The sequence below is a fragment of the Patella vulgata genome, chromosome 9, assembly GCF_932274485.2.
Source record: "Patella vulgata chromosome 9, xgPatVulg1.2, whole genome shotgun sequence".
NCBI lineage: Eukaryota > Metazoa > Mollusca > Gastropoda > Patellidae > Patella > Patella vulgata.
Window position 1 is genome coordinate 13,982,888 of NC_065887.2, and position 21,044 is coordinate 14,003,931.

At 36.8% G+C, this 21,044-nt stretch overlaps 1 protein-coding gene across 2 annotated transcripts in view; it reads left to right on the forward strand.

Moving 5' to 3' along the window:
* The window catches only part of LOC126831918 (ankyrin repeat domain-containing protein 24), a 118,696-nt gene that overhangs the window by 78,747 nt on the left and 18,905 nt on the right, over positions 1-21,044 (forward strand). For both annotated transcript variants that reach the window (XM_050562592.2, XM_050562591.1), the window contains exon 3: positions 13,337-13,513. In XM_050562592.2, coding sequence (XP_050418549.1) covers positions 13,346-13,513 — 168 coding nt within the window. In that variant the 5' untranslated portion in view covers positions 13,337-13,345. The remainder of the gene's footprint in view (positions 1-13,336; positions 13,514-21,044) is intronic.

Below are 21,044 nucleotides of genomic sequence, written 5' to 3' on the forward strand. Positions count from 1 at the left end.
GGAATGGCACGAAGTGGGGTTAGACGTCCCTACTTTTCAGCCCCAACCTGGCAGCGGCGCAACACACACGCCAACGTGCACGCGAGGTGCTGCTCTCTGCTAGACCCTCCGTCTTGTACACATTCATTGGCGTGTACGTTATAGAACCCTTTGCATTAGAAAAAAGGAGAAGGCGGTAACGGTTCTGTCTAGGCCCCTCTCCCAACCTCCCCCCCCCCCCGGTCATGTCGCGCACACAAACAAGGAACTACAATATTTTGTGAAAAACACGTCATCGGAGTTAGACGTAGAAAGGGAGTCTCGTCCCTTGGGCGCTGCGATAAACCGTTACTTTATGAAGATGAACCCAGAAGTAATTAGAAAAAAATATGTTGCCAGTAACTATTACATTATATGAAAATTGGCATCTATGAATTCAAAGAAATATTGGTCTTTGATGTTTTCTCTTTGTAAGAATTTGAGCAGTTATTATCATCATTGTCTTATAGGCCTATACTCAGATACACTGAATGCAAGTTTCGATAAGCTCTTGTATTTTTTTCTATTTAATAAAGTTTCTTGAAATGTCAGAAATTACAGCTGTAGGCAAATGATTTATATTAAGAAAGTAACTCCCTTTTTATAGCGGAAGTAACCTTTTTATATTAAGATCAAATTTCTGCTTGGTTCACTTCCATGCATATTACTAATAAGAGGATTGTTGTTTACCATCATTCGAACATTTTTCATCCAGAAAGGCAGTTTTTATGACGTCATTGAAACATTCACTCATTTATTTATTCAGCTTTAGTATTAATCTACCGAAACATCATCCTACAATGTGAACAAAACAAATTATTTCCTATTAATAAATTTTAAAGAGAGAGAGAGAGAAATGGGTTTTAACGTCCACACGACACAGACTAGGTCATTTCGGGACTAACACATTGTTCAATTGTATTTCATTAATTCGCTTGCAGTGGGAGGAAACCGGAGGCCCCGGAGAAAACCCACGAGGTTGGAGAGGCGACCCTACTCCTTGTCACGTACAACCGGGGAATCGAAACTCCGCCAGTTGACTCAATGGCAGACCGTATGATACAGCGCGCACGTGCTAACCATTCGGCCACCCCCCACCTACTAAATTTTAAAAGAGAAAGTCTGTTTGTTCGCTGTAGTACGATGGACTTGTAAATTTGAAAATGTCTACAGTAATAACGAAACTTAATGGTGATATATGGTTTGTATTTGGTATGGTATTTGAAAGGAGCTAAACCTTTGCCTCTATATTATCCATAATAATCTTTGACTGGATAAAGTAATTTACTTGGGCGACGTTTCGAGTATTCTCACAACTTTAGCTAGCTAATACTTTCGCGAAACATTGCCCAGATAAATTAGTAGCTGTTTCCAAAAGTATATGTTTTTACTATCCATAATATAAGTTATATTTATAGTGCGGCTTTCATGGGTTAACAGGTTTAACCAGAGGCCGTAGGCCGAGGTGTTAAACCTGTTAACGAATGAAACGTGCTATAAATGACATTGACAACTGCTCAACTTGCCTGTTGTTATTGCACTGAAAACCCACCCCACTTCTCTATATGATTTCTACTGAAACTAGTGTAAACCAGCAAAAGTGTGCAATATTATTGAACAGGTCTAATTATTGCACGGTTAAACTCCACCCAATCTACTAGAGGGAAAACAATCTGCTTATTCAACGAAAAGAACAAAGGAAGATTTCCCATCCATGTTACAAGTAATTAAAAACACGAATTAGACTTCAATAAATTGTCCATTTCAATTATTTTTGACATTGTTATCTTACCGTGAAAATATTGGATCTTAATATCCAATATTTAAGAAACAATGAACATTTTAAAATCCGTACACAACGTCGTGTACTCTTTGGACATAGTAGTTTCCAACCCCATCGGTAATGAACAAAATCGAAAAAGACAACATAGAAGAAATTAAAAATAGATGATTCACAAACGACAAAATAATAATTAAAAAAGCAAGCGCAAACGATTGCCGTTCAATTTGTACTGTTTCATCGAACATAATTGATTAGAAATTACAATACAAATTTAGACATTCATCTCTCATTTATATGGGCTTTTAGACCCATTTTCGTCTATTTTAAGGTCCCAAACAATAAAGCTATATTTATTACCCTTTAATAGCCAAATTGACAGCATTAATGATTATTGCGTTATGATAGTGCTGAAAAGTAGGACTTTAAGCCCCGATTGATGTCATGTTACGGTTGTTGTAGGGAGACACATTCTAGAACATATATACTTTTCCAGATCGAACCATTACCATTCTAGCAAATTCTTAACACAATTATAAGACCTTCACCCGTGCAAGGCCCGGTAACTAATCTTGTAAATAATAAAACAAGAAACGCGTTAGATTGGAAATTGTAATATTTACCAACAAGAAGGTCAAATCGGTTATTTGGCTCATTAACCGCAATAAAACACGTATGCCATTTTTTAATGTTCTTGAACGATATTGAGTAGAGCCATATCGATGTTCTTACTGCAATTAATAAACTTGATAGCCTGTGGTATATTATAGATTTAACACAGCAAGATTGTTCTGTGTACATATATTTCGATTTTTTTATTACGAAAGGCCCGAAGTGTAAAGAGATTTTGTTTAATTCTTGTACAAATTATGTTGCCATTTAATCATATATATTCATTCCTTATTTGTGATCTTAGAAACTGAAATAATTATCATGTTAACATGGTCTAAACAATACAAGAACGGTTCTACTATGAACCAGGAACAAGAGTTAGATCTAAATATTAAGGCCCCCTGCAGATTTCGTGAAGGTCACGACTGAAGATCATATGAGATTCGTTAAAGGGCGCAAAGCTCTATACTTTGAAACCTTAAAATATACGAAAATAGAACTTCTTTAAGTGGCATTTAGTAATTTAACAGTAACACACTAACAAGGACGGAGGTCCTAACAAGGACAGCTGTCTAGTCCTTCGAATGAGACGAAAAACCGAGGTCCCGTGTATACATTAGAATGCACGTAAAAGATCCCTTGGCAGTTGGAATTCGATATAAGAGTAGGCGATAGTGCCGCTGCCCGGGCAAAATTTCACTCATAGCACATTGTATGGCGTATGCCCGTCTTCATTAGCCCAGCATAGGAGCAGAACAGTGGGACCTTAAACCCCATTTCATTTCGTTAGTGTGATACGAAAATAGGTCTAGTACTAAAAGCACATGTTATGGTAATGTGAATGTATTTAAAGTGATTTTTTAAATTTCTGTTGTAATTACTATTCAATCATGTTCGGTCGCATACGTGAACAGTCCAAATAAACGGCAGTCCAAATTGAACGGTCCTCGCTCGTTAAAGCCTACTTAGTCCAATCTTCATTTTTTTTTTTTCAAATTATTATTTTGTCGTTTTTTTTGTCAGAAATTTTTAATTACTTCCGCATTGTTTTGGGGACATGTTTTTAGAAGAAGATCGAAACCATCATGTCCATCGAGTACATGACATCATGTACTGATTTCAAAATGTTTACTGTGTCATATTATGGATATGATTGAGTTGAGGGTTTAGCCCCTTTAAGGTTATTTGTGTACTAGTATACATCATCATATCTAACGTTATGAAATATTATACTGTTGGTTTATAGGTTGGTGAATCAAGTTTGATAAAAACGTGATTAAGATATAATAAAATGTACAACTTATCAAAGTATAATTCAGGAAATTAAAACATTTGATATCCCTTTAAAAGTACACACTGTCTTGCATAAATACAAAAGGACAGCCACACGTTGTTAGCTATGTAAACTCCTCAAAGAAGTAGTGGTATCGAGTGTTCTGGAAAGTAGAATGACGTACCTGGTCTTATTTTAGATTCTGGGGTCCTCGGTGATTTGGTGAGTACGGAAAGAGATAAATGGGGTTTAACGTCCACTTGACACAAACTATTTCAATAATACGCTAGCGCGTAGGGGTTTTTGGCAATTGGAGGAAACCGGAGGACTCTGAGAGAACCCACGAGGTTAGACAAGCGACCCTACTCCTTCTCGTGTACTAGCGGGGAATCGAAACAACGCCACTTGACTCAATGACAGAGTCTATGATCAAATGCACACGCGTTAAGCATTCGCCCCCCCCCCCGGTGAGTAAGGCGTTGATTAACTAACCACGGGGTCCCAGGTTTGACCCTGGTGTTCCACGAGATTTTCAGCATGCTTTTCCCTTTTCTGAGCGTCTGGTCGTTCGGATAGGTAAAGCAAGCGAGGGCCTGCACGGACGAGAAGCCTTTACAGTTGGAATTCGAAACGCCGTTATCCGGTCGATATATCTATCCCTCATGGGGCATGTCCGTCCGCTTACGCTCTGATGATCCAGAAAACGAAGACATTATCCCCATTTCATTATTTAAGTCTCATAATATGGCTGCTAAAATACATCTATATAGATACTTTTTTTATATATCTAAAACCGAATTAGCACTTTACTAAATCGACCAAACATCTTTTTTAAAGGATTAACTATTAGGCTGGCAGTACTTAAAATTCGAGTCATTACCGATAAATAAAGAGTTTTATTTGGTTTAATGGTATCGGTCGACTATCAGTTGTTATATATACCATAGTGTGAACATTATACTTCATTCAATTTACCCCATCACTTTACTCATTACTTCCTGATTGAACTAAAATTACACTGGTTGAATGTTAAAAGCGAATTTCCATTAAAACGTTGGATTTTTGTATCGACAAAAAAAAAAAGAATAGGAAGAGTTTTATTGAGTCGATGAAAACATAATTATCAGGTTTATTTAATCTAATACTATAATGATGTTTTGTTTGTGAGGGTTTTTTTTGTCTTACCTGCATACATAATGTGTGCATGCCCACATTAGGTGTCAGTCATATGCATTTACCGTAGCATGTAATCATTCTATTTACCGTAGCATGTATTTAACATATAATCAATCTAATCTAGGTTTACAGTAGCCTGTATCTAATATGTAATCAGTATCTAATATATAATCAGTACCCAGTATGTAATCAGTAGTATCCAATATTGTAATCAGTAGCTTTAAAGTAGCCTGTCTATAACACGTAATCAGCCCTACACTAACCTGAATGTAACCAGTCTATTATATGCTGTATCGATATCAGTATCATGTAGCTTAAAAGTAGCCTGTCTGTAACATGTAATCAGTCTAAACTAGTTTTATGCTAGTCTGTATACAACCAGTCCATTCTGGGTTTACAGTAGCCTGTATCCAACATGTAATCAGTCTAATCTAAAAATACATGTAATCAGTCTAATCTAGATATACATTAGCATGTATTTAACACGTACTTCGTCTGATCTAGGTTTATATGTTAACATGTCAGTAACATCCGATAAGATTCTGTGTCTCCAGAAAGAGTGTATTTATCCAATTACAAAACATCTTTAAAGATAACGGAGAAATAAAAAAAGTAGGTAATCTACCAACCCAAATTAAATCTGGAATGAAATATGGTCAGATTTTAAACAGATTGACATCAAGTTATATCAGCGCGTGTCTTTGTTTTGTTTGTTTGGTCGTGTTCTAAATATGGAAAGATCTATAGGAACTGAACAAATTGATCGAAAGCTAAAACAAACATAGCGAAAGTAAACAACGGTTTATATTTTATAGCCTAAACAATTAGTTTACAAAAAGGAACTTTTTATGTAAAATGTGTGTTAGTTTAAACAGGCATTAGCTAAATCTGTCTATTTCAGGTCTTTCTGTGGGCATTAGCTAAATCTGCCTATTTCAGGTCTTTCTGTGGGCAAGAAATGTCCCAGAATCTATTAATTAGACATTGATTAACTTATCAATCACCATAATCAACTCTCGATACCATCGTTAGCCTGCGATGTTTATTGGATTAGGTTCCGATTTGCTGTTCGACTTCATTCATGATTTAATCATCAAGTGGATAATCGAGACTATGTTTTTTTTATTATACTGACTTTAGTAATGATGATCGAGGCTAGGCCGAAAATTCAATCGCTAAAAGATCAGTTCAGAGTGGATCAATTTGACTGAAATTCTCAGCAAATTCCCTTTACATTATCTAACTTTTAACTAGTATAGTGAGAACTGCCAGCTCTTTATCTAATCTCTCATAATCTATCTTTAAGATTAGTCGTAATAGTTAGTTTATAGTAATATAGCGATCACGGTAATACCTTTTAGCATATTGATAGATTAAACAGCTTATTTCAATATTTAAAAACATCTAAAATTCCAAGTTTTAAAGTAGGATCGAGATTCCTTAACTATAATGTACTGAAGTAGGTTTTGAGCAAGTCTTTACACGGATAGGGTGCGATATAAATAGACCAGTAATATTATTTCCCTTAACAATGTTGGCTTCAGTTCGGGAGGAATTTCCTACAAAATAAGGGTACAAAGGAAAACAAAAAAAAAAATAAATGAAATGAAATTAAATGGGGTTCAATGCCCTACTGGTCAGCTCCGACTGGGCTAATGAAGGCGGGCATACGCCATACAGTGTGTTATGGGGGAAATTTTACCCGGACAGGGAATTCAAACTGCCAAGAGATATTTTACGTGCATGCCAATGTGTACACGGGACCTCGGTTTTTAGGCCCATCCGAACGACTATACGTTGTCCCTTGCCTGGCCCTCTGTCCTGCTCCAATGACATGCTAGAAAGAAAAATATAAATACCCCTTCTTATTAGAACGGGTTAAGAGTAAAAGAAACGGACATGTCTCTTTTCCAGGTTGTTCTGTGATAGGAATTGTGTCATGTTTCAGTTGCCTCGCCCCCGACCACTAATTCCCCATCCTTGCTTGAACAGGGATATCTGATTATTTAATGTTGCAACAGTAGATAATATTCTAAAGACCCACCGACGCATTACTACAAGACACCATTCAAAACAGTCATACCAAGGATGGTAGAATTGAACCCCTAAACGTGGCTGTATTTGTTATCAATAGAAATGGAAAACTTGTCTACAGTCAAAGAACTGCTAACCATTGGCTATTTGGGTTATAGACGGGCATTGAATGTTAAACTGGGTCATAAAACAAAATTTTCGCAATGTAAAATCATTGTGTATGTATTGCATACCATACACTCCGATATCAACATCCTTGCCATAAAATACATCTACGCAACCAATAGCAGCACCAGTAACAACAGCCATAGAAGTCTCATCATCAGTATCGTTAACAGCAACAGTTGAAACCCACGAAACAATAGCTATAGAAAACAACATCAATTTATCATACAAAGAAAGCGTGTTGCTTGCCTTTTAGAATTATAATCGCCCGTGTATGTAAATGGCCAGGAACTATTAAATTGACGCTATCTTGGGTATTTAAATGTAGGAACGCATTATGTTTTAAGTTATCATTATATACGAGCAATTAGCAATCATCTACAAGTTTCAGCTGTTTTTTTATCAGACGATTACCGTTATTTCATGATCTATCAGCCCACTCTTTCTGGTAAAGCAGCAAGTTTATAGCTCGGGGTTGAAAATACAAATTACTGTCTGACCGTTGTTACCTTATAGTGTTTGTGACGAGAAACGGTGCATCTTAGATCGGGTGGGCGTCTATTATTGTTCAATTATGGGGGAGTACCGGCAATATTTATAAAGCAATTACATGAATCTATGATTTAGTGCCACTTGATATGATAGAATTAAAAAACAGGATAAACAAAAATGCTTAAAAGTTGGTTGTAACTGAGATTGTTAAAGAGTAAGACGCTAAGAAGAAAGTCGTGAGTCCCTCGGGATTCTTCGGCGTGGCTCCCCCTTGTCAGTGGTACATGACGAGGGACCTATCAAGGGCATTGTCTAGTTGCTCGGGTGGGGCGACAAATCGAGATCCCGTGTGCACATTGGCGTGCACGTAAAAGAATCCTTGACAGTTGGAATTCGAAATATGATTCACCAGTATACAGTGTCGCTGTATGGCGTATGTCAATCTTTATTTGCCCATATACAGATAAAAATTCTATGGAATACAATTACTGCTTATTATTGAGCGAAGTTTCGACTAGGCTTCTCTAGTAATGTAATTATCAAACAATTATAAAATATGAAAATATAACAAGACAATATAATATACAACAATACTTAGTTAATGCTGACCAATCAGGGATACCCTTCTGATTACCTTAAATGACTAGAGAAGCCTAGTTGAAACGTCGCTCGGTAATAAGCAAGCAGTGATTGTATTCCATAGAATTGTAACTATGTTCCAGTACAATTACTAAATGCCATTGAAACAATTCACAAGGATATCATCAATTTAAAAACAAAACTCCGGACGAAAATAAAAGTAGGCCGTAGTGCCGCTGTCAGGACAAAATTACCCTCATAGCCCACATCATGGCGTGTGTTCGTCTTCATTTTCCCAGTCGGTGCAGAAAGGTAGGACGTTACACCCCATTTCATTTATAAGATGATTAGCTTCTATTTTTATCCAAGAACGTTTATTCTTTTGTTTACCACCTATTTGCCAAGGAACGGAAAACATTTTGTGTTCTTTCTTCGCGTGACAATTATTTTTGAAGAACCATGTTGTAAATCAAGTGGCCAGGAAAGGATGACTAAAGGGCGGATTTTTTCTTCTGACTTGTACTCCAAATACACTTGACTATTTCTTGACGCAGATTAAGTTGAAATTATGGAATCTTTAAGAGACGTTTCTGTAAAAAGTATTACGCGACACTGATAATAGGTTTATGGCCAGTGGTTGCAATACGTGAATGAATAGCCGAACTCACGTCGATTATGTAAACTTTTGGGGGCTTTCAAAACTGGTCGAGAAAACAGAATGCACATATTTTCAATGACAATCTTATCTACTTAAAATAAGTTATAATTTATATTCGTTTTTCACTTTATTTTGTTTCAAATCTCATAGTTTATATCATACCCGGAGAACGCTAGATCGGAGACGGTTCTGCACTTAGACGCCATATGTGGATTATGGGTTAGGGTAAGTGTTAGGTTTGGTCCAGGGTTAGGATTAACGCTAGCCCTGTTTACATCTCGAGACGAATCGGCATGTCCTAACCCTAACCCACAATCCACATATAACCTTATATGTGCTAAAATGTGCAGGACCGTCTTCGATCCAGCGTTCCACATCATACCCTCAGAACTATTAAAAAAAAAGAAACAAAACGAGTGTTTAAATGGGGAACGGGTTATATTGTAGACGTGTTACAGCAATATCTATATTGATATAAAATATTAACCGATAAATGTACTTTCATTACCTACTTTTATTCAAAGGTGCTTGTGTCTCGGTTGTCCATTAGTCTGTCACTAATAATTTATTAGGTTAACTTGATGCCTGTAGTCTTTCTGGATCGGTAATCCAGTCTTTTGGATAATCTAATCTTAATGCCTTTCACAGAAGACACTTTTCATAATCCTATTACTATAGTCTAAGCTAGGAATAAATTGTCAGACAATATTTTGAATAGAGAGAGGTTTCTTCAGTTCCGTGTGCTATGTCCTGTGTGTCAAAATGTGTTTTTTCTTGAAGGTAAGTCTACGGTGGTTATTATTTAGAAACTCTGTCAAACTACTTGGCAAATATATAGTAAATGATGCTGTTGTTCAGGGACGATTGTTGTGAATGCTGAAAAATGGGATTTTTAGCAGCCGAAACGGAGACTACTGAGATGGGCCTATCTAGACTACTACGTGTAGCCTACGATTTTTAGACGAAATAGTAGGCTACAATTACCGGGTTGTACATTAATCTTTAACAGGCACGAATTGTCCGGGCTAATAAGCAAGCATTTCCTCGAGAACTCTACCAAACTCTACCACTGGAAACATACAATACCACGGACATTCTATATTGCTCTTGAACTATACCATGGGCGTTTCTATATCATTTCAGAAGTGTTATCGAGTGTCCATCCACCCGTCAACATTCTTGCAAAGACCTAAAACTAAGGAACTATTTTGAAATTTAGATTCGTGCTCAGTTCTTTCGAAATCTAAATTCGTGCAATAGTTTTTCAAATCAATGTTTGCATTCTTCAGATAGTACTAAGGAGTTACTGTTCCTTTTTGAGGAAAAGAAAAAAAAACCCTGAGTGTATGTTTTGTGCATGAGCTTTATTGTGGCATGTACAGTAATACGTGATGTTTGCCATGTTCTTCTATGTCAAGCACATTTAACCTGCAGTTTGATTTATGAAATATTATCGCCATCTGCAGTTCGCTAACTAACTCTTTTTTTCTGATAATCTAAAGTTTTTTTAATATCGGATTTGTTTTCTATCATGTTTGGATGTAATTTCTGTTCATGGTGGGACCGCGGTGGTCCAGCGGTAGAAAACTCGGTAGAAAAGGAGTGTCCCGAGGACGAGGTTCTAATGCTGGTTGTGGTCCGATTAAGAGTGATTAATAAAAAGCCTTATATATATATATATATATGTTGCTTACCTGAAGAGCTTAATAAAATAAGCGAAAGTGCTTGTAATCAACAATATAAAGTAGTTCTTTTTTCAAAAACTTTTATATTTTTGTTTATATATTTGTATATGGACACGGGATTAGCTTTATTGGAAAATATATTCCATTAAATTCTGTGTAACCAGACCGTTTCATTGGATCAATAATTGGATATACTATTTTGAGATATTTTCTGTGAATTACAAAATAATATAACTGTACGTTTAGACTTACGAAACCCTTTTGTATTTCTCAAAATTTCCGGAAATTAATTAATCAGATTGAAGAAAATATTCCATTTCCTAGATATTGAACGTCATACGTTTCACAATTAAAAGCTAAATTTGATGAGTAGAAACTCGATTATTTATTAATGATAATTATATATTAATAGTAATTTAAGACAGTTCTTAATTGTGCTAACATTCTTCATTATGTATACGTCGATGCTAAAACAAACTATATTGATTTTAACTTTAACACTTTCTCACACCCTAATGGTTGTAGGTTTTTTTTGCAAATATTTTCGTATCATTGAGTACATTTCTCTCGGTTTTATACGGATGATTAAACTAAATTGCAGAATGTCAAATTACTTTCGCTTTAAATACTAATTTAATTGGTTTAGTCAAATTGATGTACATTTTACTTCCTCTGCATTAGCACGATTTTATAACATGGACTTCAAAAGAAAATACATTTGTATAATTTTTTTCTGACATCTGTGAGATTTTTGCACATTACTTGAAGATCTTGTTCTTCAAGTTGTTGATGACAATGAATCAAAAACATTATCATTAACTTTATCAATTTTCCTAAGTGCACGATATTTGGCAAATATTTCTTAGGCAACGTAATACGTGTACTTAAAAGACATAAATTGGTCAATTTAGTTGGGGTTTTTTCAATTTAATTGTTTACAAACTCTTGTATACCATTTCAGATTTGTCTATTTCCAAACACTGACATTAACGTGTGGGTGTATTGTAATATAGCCTGTGAACCCGATAGAATCTACAGTTTCAACGGATTTTTTTTTTCAAATTGAGTGTAAAGCATTCCGGTCACGAGAAGACGAACCCTATCGATTTTTAACCCTTCAGGATCATCCGTTCCGGAGTATACTTGTCACCTTTTCTAAAAATAAACATTGTTAAAGAATACCGTTTGCTAGAATTGTTTTAAACAGGAACTGATTGCATACACAAGGTAGTCTCCTTCGATCCTATTTCGTTTCGTTTTTATAGTACAAAATTTCGTATAACTTGCTTTCACTACACTAGCATCTGGATGAGTTGTTATATAACCCGCGTTCTGGATGATGTGAGGGATTGGCCAATGAAATTGTCTCGTGTGGCGAGTTCTTGGCGTGCTGTGTACGGAACTGTGGGTAGATATTCACAGCGGAGACAAAGCATTTCCAAATGACGACTTGAAACATCTACGTTGATTGGTTAATCAAATATCTGACTACATAGGGTCGAAAGCCGCTCGCGTAATCCCTGACGCGACCTCCCACTACAACCCGTCAGATTTTCGTGACCATAAAAAGTATAAAAAAAACGAAACGAAATATAGATCTGTATTTTAATCAGAATACGAAACGTCAAGATTGCTAATCATTTATAGTGCAGATTCGTTCTTGTTCTGAACGAATAAAAATACAATTATTGCGTGCCTTCCATATGTTGAGACGCCAATCAGGTTACAAGATATGGAATTTACATCCGCTGTGGCCTTGAACATAGCTCATGATTAAACCAGCTTAATAAGTGTTTGATTTGGATCTCGTTATTTTTTCTGTTGTTCATTTTTGCGAGTATATCTATACATTTTTCATCAATTCTCGGGCTAAAGATTTCCATTAATTAACTAATTGTCTGCTTTTAAATCGAGATTAAAGTCATTTTGTCATGCGAGGGAGCTATCCAATCTGGATAAACTTTCTCTCTCTAATTAACGTTACTGGCATCCGTCTGTGAATCGCCAATTGTAATAAAAGACATAAAGCTATTTATAACTGTCCTTCGCTTCGGACAAAATTGGCAAGGGAATTCTCCAACATAATTCAAACGTTTCATGTTTATTTATAACTGTCCTTCGCCGCGGACAAAATTGACAAGGGAATTCACCAACATCATCTGCTTCCCACATGCAGAGTTATGTTACATGCAAATCAGGCCCAATGCTTGACAGGAACATGGGGTTTAATCGGACCCCTAACTGATAGCTCACAGTAGGGATTATGCTAATGTGTTTGCTGTCTAATACCATATTGAGTATGTCGGAGTATTCTCTCTTTTAGCATCTGCATGTTGCAAATACCAAAAAAATAAATGATGAATTCCAAATATTGAATGTTTTTTTATCAAGCGTGATTTTGTGGGAATTATTAAATCTTTTCCATATGTCACTAAAATGTTTTTTGATAATAATTTAGTTGTTTTTCAGATGTCAAATATAATTGCAAATAAAAACCAAACCGCTGCCTTTTAATTCAAATATATCTGTACGTAAAACGTTTGAATTATAAATGGGGTCCATATGGAACGCCGTAAAAACCCACACGTGAAAACGGGCCTTAAACAGGAACATATAAAGTGGGGCTTTAAGAAATATTCTCAAATTTAACCTACGAGAAACTGGAAACCTAGGTATTCCCATTTTCAAGATGTTCTCCACGGCGGCGGGAGAGACGCCCATAATCTCCCCATCCCCACTCTCGATCACCATCCTTAATGATAGCCTGCTCAAACTATGTATGCCCAAGACACTAGTTTTGTATATTAGATTATTTGTATCTGTTTGTTTCCGATATTACACTAACTAGTATTTTATTATTCCAGGCTATTAGAATGAATATGGATACTGATGACGAAGATGATTGTGGGTTTTTGGGATATGGTTATGAAGATTTAACGTTTTTGGAGGCGTGTTTAGACAGTGATATCGAGGCTATACAAGCCATTATAGAAGAAAACCCAACGGAAGACGAAATCAATGAACGAGATAGGAGTGGAAGGGTAAGCAAACTTCCTTTGTCTGCGATATCACTCTCGGTGGAAGAAGACGTTAAGCACGACAAGCAAACGAACCAGCAAAGCTTAGTTTCACGTCGACTTTTTTGGTGTGATAGAGAGAGAGAGAGATGGGGTTTAACGTCCACTCAACACAAAACTAGGTCATTTCGGGACTAACGTATGGTTCAATTTTATTTCAATACTTCACTTGCGCGTAGGGTTCTTTAGCAGTGTGAGGAAACCGGAGGACGCGGAGAACATCCACGAGGTTGGACAGGCGATCCTACTCCTTGTCACGTACATACGGGGAATCGAAACCACTCCAGTTGACTCAATGACAGACTTTATGATACAACGCTAACCATTCTGCCATCCAATCCCCCTGGTGTGATAGAGGCTAAGATTATAGCTTGTTCGAGTATTGTACTTTAGTTTTGAAAAAGGGGTTACGCGACTCAAATACCCAACGTAGCAGAATAAATTTTAATGTTAATTGTATTTAAATACATACACACAGAATGAAAATAAAATAGGATTTAACGTTCCACCCTTCTGCACCAAAATGGGCTAATGACGACGGCGTGCAATGGGCTATGGTGGAAATCTTGCCCAATTAGTGGAGTTTCAGCTCACTTGATTGAACGTGTACATAGGACGTCGGTTTTCCGAGCGGCGAGACACTGGCCCTGGTCTTACTCTCCGCTCTGTACCTCTGACAAGGGGAAACTAAACAGAGAAATCCCAAGGATCGAAGCCGGGACCTCTTGCTTTATGACCCAGCTACTTCGTGACTCACTGTGCTAACGTTGCTCCCCAGACACTACAGTATATTCATCAGAAAGATAAACATTTTGTTTCAACGTCTTCTTTCAATGAAGACGGGTTGCAACCTCATAAAACAAATCAGCACATAAATTTGAATGAAATATTTATTTTATTTGTGACAAAAATCAAGGTGGCAGGGCTATTTCAATTCTTATATGAAAATTATCTAGCACACACAAATTAAAAGATTGTCAGTGAGAGAACATCAGTCGTCAGCTATAGCTCTTACTTTGTTGTTTGTATTACCTCGAGCATCAGATAGTCACTCGGGTTTAAAGGTTGGGTGTATCATTTGCATTTTCGCTAAAATATCAAATTTCTCACGACTTAATCTTCCGTTTGGATTCAATCGAACTTAAACTGTGTCCACCAGGTTTGTCCATTACCAATAGTAAGCCGCATGACACTTCTGTTTATCATAAATATGTTACTACGGAACCGAATTGGACCATTTTAGACTGCTATTCCTATTAGACATTAAACCTTCACAATATTGTAGTTTGCGAGGGATTCCTACAACTTTAACTGACGCATCGGGTCCTTAAGCTTTAAGAAAAGATGGTTCACTATACGATATCTAGGATGAAAGCTTGAAAGGGAATTGAATAAAATGGGGATTTACGTCCTACTTTTCTGCAGCAACCAAGATAATGAAGATGGGTTGTGTAGACCTTACTATAGGGAAACTTTTGTCCGGACATATATTCTTATTGGGAATTCCTTCTGCGAAAGGGGATCTTTTGCGTATACTACCAATTTGTACACGGGATCTCGGTGTTTCGTCACGTATCCAAATGGCTAGACTCATTTCTTGCCAGGGTCTCCGTCCTGTACCACATACTGGGAGAAACAATACAGGAAAATCCCGAGAACCTTCCTCGGTCGATACCGTGTTCGAACCTAGTTAGTGAGAGAGAGAGTACCATTTTCACCAAACCACCGCAGCTCCAACTTTACAAGATATACAACTAACGTGTATACTAGTTGTATTCTTTCTAAACCTCAAACTCTCAAGCAATTAGGGATTTTCCGACTTGGTTCCCCCTTGTCAGTGGTGCAGAACGGAGGGCCTGACAACGACAGCTATCTAGTCCTTTGGATGAGACGAAAAACCGAGGTCCCGTGTATACATTGGAATGCACGTAAAAGATCCCTTGGCAGTTGGAATTCGAGTAGGCGATAGTGCCGCTGCCCGGGAAAAATTTCCCTCATAGCACACAGTATGGCGTATACCCGTCTTCATTAGCCCGGTATAGGAGCAGAACAGTAGGACGTTAAACCCCATTTCATTTCACTTTCATTTCTCAAGCAATTAAGGTATTGGTTTAGTTTGGTTCTCGATTTTTGTCATTTGTTTTTTTAGTTCCGAGAGGCAAAAAGATTAAATCTAGAATCCAAGTAGTTTTTGCCAGGTAACATTTCCCTTAAGCTTATTTAGTGGCAGCTGGATTATCAAGTACATTAAACCCGTCCATGTGACTGTCATTTTGAAGATAAGGTTTCTGAGATGTAAATCTCTAGAGACATGAACATCCAGTTTTATTTGCACTGATATCAAAATCAATATTGGGATAAAGATACAGAGAAAGATATATATATATAGAGTGGGGTGGAGTAGAATATTGAATAGTGAGGGGGTGGTGATTATTGGGTTGGAAGTGGTGTTTATTAGAGATTTCTTAAGGGATGAGTGGGTGTTTATGAGAGGATGGGTTGAGTGTTTATTAAAGGTATAGCGGGGTATTGCGGGGCGTTTATTAAAGGGATACTGGGGTAGTGGGTGGTGGTGGTGTGTCGGGCGGGGGTATTAAAGGCATTGGGGGGGGGGGGGGTTAGTGGGGTATTGAGGGGTTGTGGGGTAGTAAGGGGATATTTATTATAAGTATAGCGGAGTATAGGGGTGTTTATTAAAGGTAGAGTGGGGTATTGAGGGGGTGTTTATTAATGATATTGTAGGTATTGAGGGGGAGGGGGGTGTTTATTACAGGTATAGTGGGGGTATTGAGGGGGGGGGGGGTATTTTAGATATGGTTAGGTACTGAGGGGGTGTTTCGTAAAGGTAAAGTGGGTATTAAAAAGGGAGAGTGATGTTTATTGAAAAATGTGTGATGAATTCTGCCTGGACAAAACAAAAGACAATATCTCCAAAAAAACTCAACTTAAATCGAAACTAGAATTAATTCAGCCAACAATTCCCACATGCTCTGGCCAAATGAAAATGTACTCCTATAGAGCTGTCACTTCTAATTGCAATAATGCCTTAAATCTCTCCAATTCTACATTATATTCTGACTTGAAACAAAGCGAACTTGTTTCGTTTTTCTTGTAATTTGCAATTTATACTTTTAGAGGAAACATAAAATCGAAATATGCTTCTTGTAAGTTCCGTTTTCCGATGCTGAACTTTAATTCAACTTTCTATATTACGTCAGAAGGTACTCTTCTAAAATCAATCTGTTGTTGTTATATAGATATCAAATAAAATGTTTGCCTGGTAATTTTGGCGACTCTTTTCATTACTGAAATCCAAGGTCTGATCTATTTTTTGTCCTGGGAATCGTTAGATTTACGTCATCGTAGCGTGCATTAAAACGCCATTACATTACCAATAACCAATGCCTTCCATTATTTTTATGTCCATTTAGTTTTGAAGACGAAACTCTTGGAAGATATTTTATGGGCCATTAAGAATCCAGAGAGTTGTGTGAGTTTGTGGTTTTATGAATAAGTGTAAGATTCCCATTAGTTAGAAGGACATACTTCCTCAATCAGCGCAATCCAGTCAAGTGATTTAAAAAGAACTTTCAGTTTAAAACAAGCTTTGAACAGTTCTGAGAAATCTCTTCACCCCAAAAACAATCCCGCGCAGAACCCTGACTTTCATTAAAAAGATCTTTGTGAAGATCTGGAGGCTACTGTAATTAGTTGTATATCTTCAAATCTTTGTAAACATGTCGACAGCTGGATTGAGTTTTGTGACCATTTTAGAAGAAGATGAAAGGAGAAATAAAACTATTTAAAGAGACTTTAGATCCGTTTAACGTGATTTAGCTTTACATTTTAAAAAAGTGTGTTCAAAATTAGATTGGTTGAGAAAAGTTGCCCGTCCAGTATTGTTGACATACATGCGTTTCAAGTTTGAATTACGATCTGTTATGGATTAACGTGATTTATTTTTACATTTTGAAAAGGTGTGCTCAAAATTAGATTGGTTGAGAAAAGCTAGCCTTTCCATTATTGCTGACATACATGCGTTTCAAGTTTGAATTACGATCTGTTATGGATTTTTTGTTTTGTCGTGGCTTTGGGTTCGTGAAATTCTTGCCCAAGCTAAAACTAATAACGGGTGTCGTACACAAGGCATGTCATGCTTTCTTTTCTAAGAATATCTGCTGAATAGTAGGAAGCTAAGCCCCATTTCCGGTGTTGGCTAAGAAAGTACCTCTGAAATTGTTTTTAGCGGTGCAGATCAGTTGGGTGTGATAGAGCTCAAATCATTCCACTTGGCCGTCATTGGAGTGTGTGTGTGTGTGTGTGTGCTCGTGTGTGTGCTCGTGTGTGTGTTGGTTGGGGGGGGTCTATTTCCTCAAGTTCCTTTAACACTTCATTTTACTTGGTTTCTGTTGACTATTACAAGTTCGAATACATGTAATTACAATTCTATACATATTCTTAATACAACCATCTTTAACAAATATATCCCTGCATTTCATTTGTTCCGTAGTTTTATCTGTTTGTTTGTTGGAGGGGGGGGGGGCGAATGGTTAGCACGTGCGGGCTGTATCACAAGGTCGGCCATTGAGTCAAGTGGCGTAGTTTCGATTCCCGGTTGTACGCGGCAAGGAATAGGGTGGCCTGTCCAACCTCGTGGGTTTTCTCCGGGTTCTCCGATTTCTTCCCACAGCTAAAAACCCCTACGCGCAACCAAATTATTGAAATAAAAAACTGAACCATGTGTTAGTCTCGAAATGACCTAGTTTGTGTCGAGTGGACGTTAAACCCCATTTCTCTCTCTGTCTCTCTCGCTTGTCTGTTTTTTATTTGTTCACGTTGACATTCACAATAAGAAGTAATCTAACTTAAAGCCACATTAGTCCAAAATTATTCACATCGATCAAATTATCGTAAAGGATGTTGTAACCTCTAATTTTTCCATTAATTGTTATTGGTGGCCAACCGCGATCTCTTTTTCTAAGATCGTTAGCAAATGCCTGTTAATTTCTAAGCATCAACATCGGGATCAAAATGGAATATAACGTACTTGTTTTTTTTTTGGTTTTTTTTTCATTGTCTAGATGATTACGTCAAGAAAAGTTTTATGTCTTAATGATATTAAATTTGAAAAAGGAAATAGATAATTGGTCGTCTGGTGCACAGGGGCTTTACAATTTTGTCGTATAGAGCCTTGTTTGTGATTATATCTCTGTTTTTGTTGGAAAGTGTTTTACTGTACCTTTACCAGATATCAGTTGGTGTTACTGTCTACCAAATATCAGTTAGTGTTCCACTGTCTAGCATAATACTTGGTGGCCTATACTGTCCATCAGATACCAGTTGGTGTGTCCTACTGTCCAACAGATACCGTTGGTGTGTCCTACTGTCTAACAGATACCGTTGGTGTGTTCTACTGTCTAACAGATAACAGATAGTGTTACATTGTCTACAATAATACTAGTTGGTGTCCTGCTGTCTAACAGATACCAGTTAGTGTTCTGCTGTCTAACATATACCAGTTAGTGTTCTACTGTCTAACATATACCAGTTAGTGTTCTACTAACAGATATACCAGTCAGAAATTTGGCTAGAAGATTTGCTGTTCGGTACTAATTCTTTTTGTTCATCTTGACAAATAACATTGATATTTTGATTTGAAATTAATTTATTTTTAGCATCTCCGCAATCGGAAGATTGTTCGATTTATATCAAATTACCCAAACACTGATTGAATACTGGAACGAGATAATTGTTGTTAATTTAAATGGCATTGCCGGATTTATTTTTTTCCGTCTGAGTTAGCTTAATGACAGGATGATTAGTGGAAGTCGTTAAGAACAAAAAAAAACATCGATCTAAAATCGATTATCGCCATTGCCATTTTGGCGTAATTATGTCGAATTGATAGCAACTCGACATGCCAATTCATTAGTATTTTTGTTAAAGTTAATGAGGGTGGTATGTAGGACTCTGGTGTGGTTTAATGAATAAATTAATAAAATAAGATTAAATGCATGAAATCGAAAAGTTTAGTAAAAGATCGCGTCACTTCCGTATTAGTTTGAGAAGCAGCAGTGGACTATATAGTATGAATGATAGTGTCAATAGGTAAAACGTGGATAAGCTAACATCACTAGAAATGAAGAAAATAACGTTAATTAGAAATGAGAATGGAGTATATAGTTCTATCAATAGTTACAGGACGGTTGTGGTATGTCAATTTATCTTATTTTTTTTACATTAATATATTAATTAGAAGCAATCCCATTTTTCACTTGTCGAAAACAGGCCATAGAAAAGACCTACCAGTCTATGGCCTGAACTGATACATAGACACATCGAGGAAATAGTTACTTGTTTGACTGAGCCAGCTGCACCACAAATACCGAAAAGTGTTCTCCCCTATGTCGTTGTTCCAGAGAACAGAACCGGAATATAGATATATCCAGGAAATGATTACTTATTTCACTGTATCACCTCATGTGTTGGACAGTGCCCCCCCCCCCTTCACCTTCGTTGTTCCAATGCGTTCCCACTAATCACCGACAGGGGCGTTTTATGGCTATAATCATCCAAAGTATTGCAAATTGTGACCGACATTAAACGATTTGTTATATTCTACGCATCATATCCAAATTATAAAAGATTCATTTTATATCACAAGAAAAACTAATTAGGCTGAACATCAGACTTACATCAAAGAAGTCATGTACGTGTTAATGTGATTATCATTCGTTTATAGGTGGGCGTTTAATTTAGATCTTTCTTCCAAAGATGCGGCCGGGACATGTTAGCAAATCTTTTGTTGTGGCAGGTGAAGGCGCTTTTGTCATCTTCATCGAATCCTGAAAGTTGGGATTCTGTTTTTCAAGAATTGTCCGTCCTTGACACATCGCGACATTAACGATTTACCACCCAAAGGCGTACTTGAATCTTTCGACAACTATTTTTCGTGTGAAAGTTGTTTCTCGAGCAGTTTTATCCATCATGGCGGGTCGACCATGTTATATTGTTTTCAACACAAATATCGATAAATAAGCTGTCTTTTGTCGTTTGAATAAAGCATTTCTTATCTGACAGATATCTGACAAATACTCACCACCTGGCATTTGTTTTACAAAAACCCAAATATTTCCTTGATAAACTTATTTTCTTGAGTTTATCAAAAATTCACATCTCAACCTACTTTAGGTGGGGACCTTTTTCACTCTCTTTAGGTTAAATGACCTATATTATTCAGGAGAATAGGAAGTTTGGATAACAAAATCGATAGAAAATTCCAAAACACGACTATTTGTTGTTGCAATCAATCGATTGGGATGTAAAGCGTAGCCTTGTTTTATGCCCGATTAAAGAATCGTAGTCAAGATGAAATTACACATAGATTTTCTATAATTCAAAGTGAATTTAATAAGGATTATTAGTCGACATTATCCAGCTTAAAGTGTATAATATTCACAAGAAGATGCTAACATTCTGTGTTAGGTGACTTCAT